General features: G+C 44.9%; 1 protein-coding gene across 1 annotated transcript in view; it reads right to left on the reverse strand.

Annotated features, from left to right (window-relative positions):
• Nucleotides 1–12,670, reverse strand: part of LOC142581575 (frequenin-2-like) — a 331,934-nt gene that overhangs the window by 69,592 nt on the left and 249,672 nt on the right. Inside the window, exon 3 of the mRNA XM_075691218.1 lies at nt 4,242–4,290. Within this exon, the coding sequence (XP_075547333.1) occupies nt 4,242–4,290 (49 nt within the window). The remainder of the gene's footprint in view (nt 1–4,241; nt 4,291–12,670) is intronic.

Below are 12,670 nucleotides of genomic sequence, written 5' to 3' on the forward strand. Positions count from 1 at the left end.
TAGCAGACTTCCGTGTGGCGTCGGTACAGCGTGCAGCGAAACATGCTCGCGCCGCATGCCACGTAGTTGGGCACCCTCATTCCCTCGAAAAGTACCACCACCGCTGTAGTGTTCTTGATCCGCCTGGCCTCCAAAGCGCCCGGATTCCGATAATTTACAATTCTCGCTCTGAGTTGAGCCTCGCTGACTTCCACGTCGACTCCTCTTATGACTCCTCTACACGTATTCTCGGGTGGGGCCAGGTACGCCGCCACCCCAAACGTGCCTTCACCGAGCCTGATTTGCTGCACTCGGGCGTACGCGTCCGCGTTTTTCTCGTGAGGAGTACACACGACAAAAATGTTCTGCACTCCATTGGGACACATCGTGTCCTCTTCGATTGCGGCCGGAGCCAAGGATGCCGCCATGGCCAAGGCTTGCTCAAAGCGTATTTTACTGACCTTGTTGACATTCAGGCCGTCGCGTGGTCTGACAATAATGCGAAAAGTGTCCCTCGGCAGTCGAGGCAGCCTGGAAGCAGCCGTGACGCGTCCTATCGCGTCGCGTGGTGTGGCGGTGCGGCCGCCGTCCCTCCGTCTGCCACTTGTATTTCCACCGTCTTGACCCGAAGAAAATTCTTCCCTGCGCCTGCCGGGCCGGCGGCCGTACGCCACCTTCCATCCCGCGTCGCATGCCTCTTCTTGCGTAATCTCTTCTCCTTCCACAACGTCCATCCTGGATTCAAAGTCCCACATGCGCGGGAGTAGGCCTAAGCCTACCCTCGCCGTGTTTCAAACACTCGCAGAACGGCAAAATGTCCTCCCACCGACGAAAATCCGGTATCGGCAGAGTCCTCTTGACGTGCCACGTCGATTAAGGCATAACTCGCCCGGTTGCGCAGGGAGACCCACTCGAAAACATTGATGAAAGCTGGAGCCGATGTCAAAGCGTCCGCACTAGTCGACTTCTTCTTCCTTCCCATGAAGCGAGCAAATCTCCCTTTGCGAACAACCCTGGCGGCCTGTCCTGAGCGTGGCTGCTGGGTGCTGTCTTGCCGAATAGTTCACACGTTAACAAAAAAAAAAATGAAGCGAGCAAATAATTTTTTTTTTGTTAACGTGTGAACTATTCGGCAAGACAGCACCCAGCAGCCACGCTCAGGACAGGCCGCCAGGGTTGTTCGCAAAGGGAGCTTCGCTTTAAAATCCAAACGTGAAGATGGCATTTATCTTTCCTCGCATGCAGCGCTCTGAGGTCGTCGGCCCATTTTCGTAATTTCCGCAAGATAACTTAGCTTTATCTCGGAAAGGAACCGCTAGTTTTGCTTTAAAATTACCCACGCCGTGCTGGAGGCGGACGGCTTTTTCAACAAAATATAAATGATAAAATCATGTAAACTAATCTGTGTCAATTGTGCTTGGTGTTGCAGCGTCCTTATAACTAATACAATAATAGAATAAAAACACTGATTGCGTGAAAGAAACGAAAGCGCTTTCCGTCAATTTAGTTTGAAAGCCTACTGGTCTCGTCTTAGACGGCTGACGGCTGCTCAGCCAACACCACCTACAGATAGCACAAGGCCTGTTCACTGGGATCCATGACATCATGCTACCTGGTCGGAAATTTCCCTTGTGAAGGATGGCGTGACGAAAGCGGTGACGTCAAAATCACCACGGCTTACTCGGGGGCATCCCCGTTAGATATTGTGATAGTCGAGCCAGGTTGCCTTACGTCATGGATCGGAGTGAGCAGGCCTTGTGCTATATATAGGTTTTGTTGACTCAGCTCAGCTGACTCAGCCACTCATGCGTGTTGTGGGTATTGTTGAGTGTTGTGCGCGTTGAACTTGGCCTTGCGACCATTTCCGCTTTCACGGGAAGACCGACCACGGGAAACTTCGGAACCATTGGAATGATCGGAGTGTCAAGGAACGACTGATCATAAGCATCCAACAAACACTGACGCCAAGGACAACATAGGGGAAATTATTTGTGCTTAATAAATGAAATAAAGAAACGATAAATTAATGGAAATTAAAGTGGATGAAAAAACAACTTGCCGCAGGTGGGAACCGAACCCACAACCTCCGCATTTCGCGTGCGATGCTCTACCAATTGAGCTACCGCGGCGCCGTTTTCCCACCACTTTCTTGGGTATTTATGTGTCCTAGTAGAACCCTGGGAGTGTTATCCAGCGCCACCACTCACAGACCTTGGCGGCGGACGTGGAACGTCCTTGTTGCCGCAGGCGTCACGAGAACTTGATCTTTTTGGGTGAAGGCAACTGGTCAATAAACCCACATATGCTACCTGAAGGCATCAATGTAGCCGGATTCGAGACCCTCGTTATGTAATAAACGAGAAGAAAGAGGGTTAACCTAGAGCCCCGATTTTTATTAGTCATATCATAAGAAGCCAACAAACACTGACGCCAAGGACAACATAGGGGAAATTACTTGTGCTTATTAAATGAAATAAAGAACCGATAAATTAATGGAAATTAAAGTGGATGAAAAAACAACTTGCCGCAGGTGGGAACCGAACCCACAACCTTCGCATTAACGACTGAGGCAGACAAGCTCACATCGGACGACCAAATGGCTACTTCGGGGCGTCAGGGGAAAGCTGCCAGAGGAAATGAGGGCGTAAACCGCCAGGGAAAGCAGGGCGAAAGCTTGATGTTACCACCATTTTTGTTGTGTTTGTGATTTACTTTCGTGCCGCCCACCACCGAGGGAGAAATTGGCGTTTACTGCAGGCCTGACGTAATTGCGATGGGCTTTGACCCAGCCATTGGGAGGCAGACGCAGCTTCTCTGACCTGACTGAGCTCTGTCTCACTTGGAAAGTGACAGTCAGGCAGTGTAAGCCCTAAAGAACTCGAGTGCCACAAATATGTTTTACGGGGCCCGCGTTTACAAAAAAACGTTCTCACGCTAGAACTTTTTGAGAAGCAGATTCCAGCCAATCCTGATGTTGAACATGTTATCACGCAAGGCGGCCGACCAGGGACAATCAACATTTACTAACGTAATGTTTGTGAATTTGACCTGTGGGCTCTCTTACGCTAGAATATATTTTTTTTAATGCGAGGGTTAATGCCTCAGGGCATACAGGGGTATGGGATGCGGGTGAATAAGGATGATTAATTGAATGAAAAGAACATTTGCGGATCTAATAAAATCCTGGAGGGATCGATAATGTGGTCCCTGCGTCCAAGCAGCGTAATGGTTAGGATTACGCGGCGAAAGTTCCACTGCTGCAAGGTGCCGGAGCCTAGTCGGTTTAAAATTAAAATAATGGGTTTTACGTGCCAAAACCACTTTCCGATTATGAGGCACGCCGTAGTGGGGGACTCCGGAAATTTCGACCACCTGGGGTTCTTTAACCTGCACCTAGATCTAAGTAAACGCATGTTTTCGCATTGCGCCCCCATGAAAATGGAGCTGCCGTGACCGGGATTCGATCCCGCCACCTCGTGCTCAGCAGCCACTGAGCAACCACGGCGAGTGACCTCGATGGTTTCAATGCAGGGCAAACCAATAGAAATGTTCGTAACAGAAAATTTCAGCAAATCCTCATATTGGACATATAATTAGCCAAGGAAGCTGACCAATGGCGAAGGGACCTTACGAAAGAAACGCTTTGGAAATTCGGCCCCTGATACTTAAAAAGCAGGTTGTTTCTATAAGATGATGCGTCTATGTACAAGAGGCCAAATGGTGAGCATTACCGCCTGCGTCGATTATCAGAGATTTATAATTAAAGAGGGAGGAAGGAGTGGCCGTAGGGCAAGAGAGAATTTTCTCAATAACTAGGTCGAAGCAGACTGAAGGATATGTTAAGTTAATCTAACGCTTTCGACTGGAGCTTGATGGTTCTTGTTGCTTACTGGTCTTCGCCTGGCATGGAATGGTTATCTAAAAGCTATGATTTGTCAGAGGTTCTAATGCTAGCTGTTCCCTTAATTTCTATGTTGATGGCTGTGGACGTAAGTCATACCCCAACCACATGCTCTGATGGGCTACTTGAGGTGAGGCCCTTGGTCATGGTTCTCTTTTGTTGAATTTGGAACCTACTTTCACGTGGTATGGAATTATCATTTTTGTGCGGGGTTATGCTGCATTTCATCGTGTTCAGCATTGTCATTATTTTTAAAAGTGTGAGGTTACGTTTTCTAAATACGACAGAAATATAATGTTAAAGAATTAGTGCACTACTATTATTTGTCCAACCCAATCAACGCCTTAGAAACTGGACTTACCTGCTCAGTGAGATGCCCTGAAGGACAGTCTTTCACAAATCCCTTGTACCTGTAAGAAGAACAGAAGAACCGAAAAAATAAGAGCGGAGCATGCGGTGGTGCAATACGCATAGTGCATCGCCTACACAGGCGCCACTAACAGCCACCTCGCGGGCGCTTTCGAAAGCACGCTCAGGATGCAGTAGCAGACAACAGCAGTTTGAAGAAAGGATGGCTGAAGTTTGCGGCAGCAATTTTTTATTTTTTCGGGCGTCAGACCGCTACTACAGCGATGACAGCTGCAGGAAAAGCGCAGGCCTCTATGAGAGGGGACATGTGTACGATGCTACCGGAGTTTGGGACGAACAAGTCGGCATACGTGCCGGGTGTGTCCCGCACACAAGCTCAACGAAGCCCAATTATACGAAGTGGAGCTCCTGTTAAGTCGGCGCTTCGTTTTGTTGACGAATGCGAAGTCTCAATAACTTCTACAGCGAAGCTGCTAGCCTCTAGTTGGTCGGGGCTTTTCGTGTCCCCATGCGCAATGCTGACACAAAAGTCTGGGCCAATCCCGGAGACAGTTCAAAGAAGCGGGAAGCGGACAGCGCGCTGCTTCTGAAAGAGGCATCACATGACGTCGTCAGGTGACATCATGTTTGACGTGATGAGATCAGATTACGCCATCAGGCGATATCGTCACGTGACGCGATGCCGTTATTTTCGTATATTGAATTAAATTCCCGGGTTTTACGTGCCAAAACCACGATTTGATAATGAGGCACGCCGTAGTGGGGAACTCCGGATTAATTTTGACCACCTGGGGATTTTCCGCGCCCCCGATGCACGGGACGCGAGCGTATTTGCATTTCGGCCCCATCGAAATGCAGCTGCCGCTGCCGAGATTTTATCCCGCGACCTGCTGCTTAGCAGCGCAACACCATAGCCGTTAAGCCATCGCATATGCGAATTACAATCCGAAGCTATCATGTCTGCAGCTTGTGTGTACGTCTTATTTTCCGAATTTTCTGACGCAATTTACTTTGAAAAATTCAATTAGTTGAGTAATGCACTTGTGTTTCGCGGAGGGGAGAAGGACGGATGTGTGCTGCATTTCCGCAGACGTGATTGCACGCGTGACGTACGCGTACACACAATGTACCTGTATCTGTCCTTGATACGTAGGCGCTCTGCCCGTTGCATCTGTCGCACAGCGTGTGCTGCGACCGCAATCGACATTATGGCAAACAATGTCCAAAAACCATACTTACACCTAGCGGCCGCGGCCGCTCAGACTTCAAACAGCACCTGGAAAAGGGCTTTGTCTTTGAGTTTCCGCATGACAGAAATATGTTTCTCGTGTATTGCAATTACAGTCCGAAGCTATCATGTCTCCAGCTTGTGTGTTAGTCGTACTTTACGAATTCCTTGGCGCAGGTTACATTAAAAAATTGAATTAGTTCAATAACGCACTCGCGCTTGGCGAAGGGCCTAGGGAAATAAGCATGTATGCTGCACTTCCGCACACGTGCGTGCGCGCGTGACGTACGTTGCTTGAGGTGGTGGTGCCTGTATAACGTCGACAGCTGCTTCCATTTACATCCACTTTCAGAGAGTGACATGGAGATGAATATATTTTTTTAATTATGCCCTTGCCATAATACTGTTCCTGCACATCAGTCACAGGCGCTCGTTGTTGTTGCATACAAATATCTCAAGCGACTCCACGCCGCGCAATGCCGGCACACATTGTAGTAACCTTGCTACCGATGAATACACTTGACACCGCCGAATAAGTGCCGTAAATTTCACCTCATACAAAATAATTGCAACATTATTAATGGAAATACATACTCTAGTTAACGGAGTATGTATTTAACGGAGTATGTATGTTAACGGAGTATGTAAAAGCAGCTCGAGTTATGGCTGCACCACCTGAGGCTTTCCCACCGTATGTTGACGAACCGCTCAATCCGCTGCATTTTGCACCATTTGAATTTCTCTTAGTGGCCTGCTTGGATCGTGCAAAGCTAAAGTCTTACCAACTTTCGAGTACTTTTTTTTATTGTTAGGGAAGTAAGAAATGACATTGTCATATGGCGATGAGCAAAACGAGAACAAGGTGAAAGCAGGAGCCAACATTTCGACAAGTGAACTTGCCTTCTCCTGCTTTCACCTTGTTCTCGTTTTGCTCATCGTCTTGAACTTCCATCTCCCGCCTTCCCCGTGTTTTCCCTGGATTGTCCTATGGCATGATTCAAACAGAGGCCTCACAACAGCTCGTTTTTACTTTTATCAGCGTACGCTTACTTGAATTCATACTGCCACTACAGTTACGAGTCTTCAATTTCATGTAATATTCTAACATGTTGCTATCGCATTCATTGCTTCACCCGTATGGCGAAACTGTGATTTTTTCTCATACATCAAAACCTGTAAACAGCCGAACTAATTGGAATGTGCCGCGCTGGAAAGGGAACACACACTAGTCCATGCCTTATCATGTACCGCAAACAGCTGAAAGCATCAAGTATTCACTTCAAATTACTGCAGATTAAGGCCGGCGACGGATGCACAACTTTGGGAAGCAGTTCAAAGAGCAACCGGTGCCGGCAGAGCCTCGATTGAGGTGGTGCTGGTTCCGTCCTCGCTGTTTCTGTGAACAACTTTGGAAATTCGATATTTTACCATACACTACTGGTCGTAAGTAACAACACATTTTTCAGCGGGTTAAAGTCAGCTTAAATGTTGTGGAAGTTATACGCATATGTAGCCAGCGTTTGTTATGTAATTGCTGCACGCAGGGTCAGCAAGAATTACTTTGGTCTCTTATTAGATTACCCTGCGTTGCCGCGTTTATGCAGTTTTTATTCACGCGAGTTCCAGCGGCAGTTTGTAGAACGGCGCATAAAAAGCCCGCACTGCACTGAATTAGCTACGGCGGCCAGCACAGTAATGCTGCCCTTGACAAAAAAAAAAATAGACGTCTGGAAAATAGCTCTTTCACTACATCTGAACGAACGAAAATACCAAAAAAAAGTATTTCAACGGAACGTCATAATTTTGCTAGCATAGAGAACGAGAGTGAACAAACGGAAACACTGCCGGAGGCGCCTGGACGCCGCCTGAACTGTAGCAGATGACAGCCACGAGTTTTGGCCGTGACGTTACAATCTTAATGATCATGATTTTATGGCATCCCCTTTGAAACGGGACGCTGACAAATAGTCATCTAGCCTCCTTGATTCAATCAGGTATGCTAGACATGCTTTTTATCTAGCATTTTTGTAGACATCTCCTTAATCTTTCTTTTCTTTCAAGATGCTCCTTGTACCACTAGCTATGATTGTAAGAGATCCGGTTGTATCAATATCTTCCCAGATTTTTTTTTCTTCAATACTCTAAACGGCTCTTGCTTATCTCGACTACTGACCGGTTGACGCTTCCGTACACTTTACACACAAGTGCTTCTATAGGAGGTACACGTTACCTGTTGTTCTCAATGGATGGATCCCCTCACATTCCATTGGGATGTGCTGAGTGCTCTTCGGATTTTTGCTCCAGCATACACATGCCTCATCTAATTACCAATGTTTGCTCCGGTATGTTTTTCTCCTTAGGCAACCGGCTCGAGCCTCACATAGCAGGGCACATCCCTTTGTGTTATCGTACATAGTTTTCCTTCTAATTTCTTTCTTCTCATTCTTGCAAATCTCCATGGTTCTTTTTGTTTCCATTCTTTGCATTCGATTAACTGTCTCTGTTTCTCTCACTTTCTTTCTGATGACTTCTGGTTGTCTACTCACATTTTAACTGTACTTGGTTGCCAAGTCCCTTGACCTGTTCTGACATTCTGAGTCCACGCTTTTCAAGTACAGATACTTGAGCACTCGAGCTGCCTATTTATTTTCATCCATGTTCCTCAGTCTTCTTCAAAAATAATTTTGCTCTCGGCGTCTCTTACTTCAAAAGAGGCCCAACTCATGTAACCCTGCACTGCCTTACTTGTGGTTTTACCGTGGGCTCCCAAAGCCAACCGCCCTACCGATCATTGGTTATCTTCTAACCCCGACAAGATATCCGATTTTAAGCATAGAATGGCATTTGCGAATGTTAGTGCTGGTACTATAACTCCTTTCCAGATTCCACGCACCACCTCATACTTATTGTGGCTCCGCAGTGTTCTGTGTTTCATTATTGCAGCATTCCGCTTCCCTTTTGTTTTCATATTCTCTTGGTGTGTGTTCTAGTAAGTCTTTCCTTCGTTTACGTATACGCCGAGGTACTTATGTGGCTTAACTATGGGTATGCCTTGCTGTTGAATTGACACCACGTAATTACTCGTCTCTTCATTAAAGATCATAATTCCCGATTTCTCTGCGCTAAACTTGAGGCCTAAATTTGTCGCGCCCGCCGTGGTTGCTCAGTGGCTATGGTGTTCGGCTGCTGAGCACGAGGTCGCGGGATAGAATCCCGGCCAGGGCGGCCGCATTTCGATGGGGGAGAAATGCGAAGACACCCGTGTACTTAGATTTAGGTGCACGTTAAAGAACCCCAGGTGGTCGAAATTTCCGGAGTCCTCCACTACGGTGTGCCTCATAATCAGAAAATGGTTTTGGCACGAAAAACCCCATAATTTAAAAAAATAATTAGATTTGTCGCTGCGTTGCCACAGGTATTCGCAAGTGTCTATAAATCAATTTTATTGTCCCCTAATAACACTATGTCGTCCCCGTACATCAGTCCAATTAGCTTCTGTTTCACCGTTTGTCTATTACTCATGTAGGATAAATCAAACCCTAATTCGATATTTTCCAGACGTCTTTGCATGCCCTTAACATAAAGCGTGAACAACAATGGATACAGGACATCCTTGCTTCAGTCCTTGGTGAATTATCACCACTTCCTCACAATTTTGACCACTACTTGTACTCAGTTGTCTCTATATTATATATGTCCTTCAGCAGCTCCACGAAATTGTCCTCTGTGCCTTCGTGCTTAAGAATATCCCATAACGGTTCCCTGTCTACGCTGTCATAGGCTCATTTAATATCTAGAAATGCTATCGATAGAGGTCTGTTCTGAGCTACTGAAATATCTATGCAATGAGTTAGTAGAAACATATCCTCTAGGCATTGGCCTGGCCTGAACTCATTCTGCAGTTCCTCCAGTACATCATTTTTCTCCACCCACTTCGACAGTTCCAGTTTTATGGCTTGCATTGCCATTCTCTATATCACCGACGTTACTGTAACTGGCCTGAATGAGCTCGTCTTATCCTTATCACCTTTGCCTTTGTAGATGAGGTTCATCTTGCTTTCACACCCTCCAGCGGGAACTTCTTCGTTCTAATCACTTGCTCTATGACACTAGTCAGCAGTGCCTTGCTCTTTGGACTGAGTGTTTTGATTAGCTGTATTGGGATATTGTCAGCGACTGCTGCCTTGTTATTAGGGACATTTTCTTCTTGTTTTTTTTTCAATAAAAGCTTCCTTTGCTACATTTTGATCTCTCAGGCTTCTGTGTTGTTCCTGGATCTGTTTAAGCCTGAACTATGCTTTCTTTCGTGCCGAAGCTATCCCTAATAACGTCTGTGCAGCGCATCATCTCCTTCGTAGATGTTACGGTCTTCGTCCCTTATAGCGTTTGCAAATCTTTAGTTAGAACTCCCAGGGCTCTTATATGGTTCCAGAATCCTTTTAGGGCGCCTTTTGCTCTTTTTGCGAATATTACGCACACAACATTCACTTGTGCATTTAATTTTCTCTTGCGCGAGCTCCCTCGCGATTTTTTTTTCTTTTCTTGGTATTTGTTCCATCTAAGGAGCACCTCTTCTTTGTGTAATCACAACTTTTTTGGCTTCTCGATGATCCCTAGACGCCTGCTTACGCTCTCCTATAGCTTGATTTATATTCCAGTTCCGCACACTTAAGTGACTTCCCTTTCCAGTACAACAATTTGTTTGCCGTGTATGTCTTATTTTTTGCTGCATAACGTCTACCAGTTCCTTATATTCCCGAACTGCTGTAGGAGAAGCCTTCATTTTCTTCTCTGCGTTTTTTACGATCTCTGCTATTTGCTCATTATTCATTTTTTAGAAATTCTGATGCTATTGGTTCGTGTTTTGCGTTAGTATGTTTCTCTAACTTTAATGTTAAACGTCTATGATCGCTACCCAGGCTATCGCAACGCTCGCAGCGCCCTCTGTAGGTCGTGCTCGAAGACAATGCAAAACACCGTAAGTGGAACACCATGGTCAGAAGCCGGCGCGCACTATACCCTGAGCAAGGGTGTGTGATAATATGGACCGTGGATTCCACGATGAAGCCGATTTTCGCTTCTACCTGCGAACGTAACTTGAAATATTGAGGAATGCAGCCCGAACATGCCATTCCGAACACGTCAGTGCACTCGTCAGTTTAACTTTGTGCGTCTGAATTGAAGCCCGTGGTACGTATACTTTTGATCACGCGTGTACTTTATTACTTTAGCGTCACCTGACAGTAAGGGTATAACTTTTTGGGAAGTAATGAAGCAGTATAGACGCAGCATCTCCAAGTTTGCCAAATCGGAGGCTATTAAAATTAGAATATTTGCAACATTGTGTCACTAGCCTGTCGTATACCGTCCTTTAAGATAATTATAAAAATGACGTTAATATTAACATTTTATCCTCCTCATTTAAAGGAATATTTTGGTCGAATTTATGCTAGTGGTATACCTTTTTGCTCGTATTGTGCTCTGTAAAATTGTGTGAAGCACTTATACAAGGAAGATCAGGGGCCGAATTCATGATGGTTTTCGTTCGTAAATGATCTTTGTTATCGGCCAGCCGCCTTCTCTAATGATATGTCCAGCATCAGGATCGGCTGTAATTTGCTCTTACTAACAATTCTAGCGTAAGAACTTTTAGTGAATTTGGCCGCACTACATTTGTCTCCGTAGGGGCTATATTATGTTGTAACATCCTAATATACGACTGCCCTCTTCTATAGTTTTCTTCTACTTTCCTTGTATTATAACTATTGGTAAATTTGATTACGTGCATTAAGAGGAAGCTTTAGCTCGGGCCCAACTCCGACGCAGCCTATTCAAATACATGTAAAACGCAAAAACGTTTTTCTGAGATAATCCCTGGACCAACTTAAATTAAATTTGTTGCATTTCAGAGAGAAAGCTAAATTCTAGTGACTGTTGGAAACAGAATTTCGATTTAGGGCGCGAATTTTTTTTAATGATTTTCAAAAATTCGACAGTTTGAAAAAGAAAATAGAAGTACGAAGTTTACAAATTAATAGCTCTGCATCAAGAACAGATATTGCGATTCTGTAAACGGCATCCATTATATAATTCAAAGCGAACAAATCCGACACGTCAATTTATAGGTTACGTGAATTCGTTACGTTGTGTACAAAGGGTCTGAAAAAGCTGTATTTTCATTATGCCAGATTTTTTTAAAGATTCATTTGTAACATATCAATTTTGTCCGCTTTTGATGTACATTTTTCATTGCTGACTTACAGAGTTGTAAGCTTGATAGTTTCGTTTTCTGAAAATTTTCGATTTTTGCCAATTTTTCATAAAATATACACAATTTAAATCAAAAATTCGAAACCAACAGTCACTAGATTTTAAGTTTTTCTTCCAAATTCAACAAACCTAGCCAAATTTGGTGCAGTGGTTGCCGAGAAAAACGAATTCTGCTTTTACATGGATTTAGATAGGAGCACCCAAGCTAAAGCTTCCTCTTAATATACAATTTCTTTATACTCCTTCATATTTAGGGTGAATATGCACGACACACACACAAATAAACACTATATTTGTGTTGAGCTCGTGGGAAAGGTGATGCGTGTACGGGCCTCCAGGCACCGTTAAAATTTGTCTGTGGCAGCCTTTTTTTCGTGTGGATATAGAAAGCCCGCAACAATTTGTTGAAAAAAGAAGAAAATTTGATTTGTGGATCGGTTCCGCTGAGGAAGCACCGTGCAAGCTTACCAAACTTATCTAAATACGACAAAGTTCACAAAATTTGATTTTGCAAAAGGTTAGCGTGTAGAAGTAACTCATGGTGAAAGAAAATTAAAACATGCAAATATATGATAATTCACCTAAGTTTGCGATTATTTAAGACCTACTTCTTGTTTACAGAGCAAGGGTGGAACCAAGCTTGAGAAGTTGAGGTTTATTAGTGCACTGAGCGAAAAGGGGACGCTTGGTGTCGCAATTAATGAAGCAAGTGCGTGAAGTTTCGACACTCTCTCGCGAGCACATTTTTCTCGCACATTGCAGAGGTAAATACTTGCCTTTGCTGCCGCTCAGCGTTCGTATTCTGTCTAGCGTCGCAATGAACCACGACGACGACGATGATGACGTCAACCGTGCCTAATTATATATATATATATATATTATAGGTCTCGTTAAAGAGAAATCTTCGTCATATCTCAGAGTGC

The sequence above is a fragment of the Dermacentor variabilis genome, chromosome 1 (assembly GCF_050947875.1).
Source record: "Dermacentor variabilis isolate Ectoservices chromosome 1, ASM5094787v1, whole genome shotgun sequence".
Taxonomy (NCBI): Eukaryota; Metazoa; Arthropoda; class Arachnida; order Ixodida; family Ixodidae; genus Dermacentor; species Dermacentor variabilis.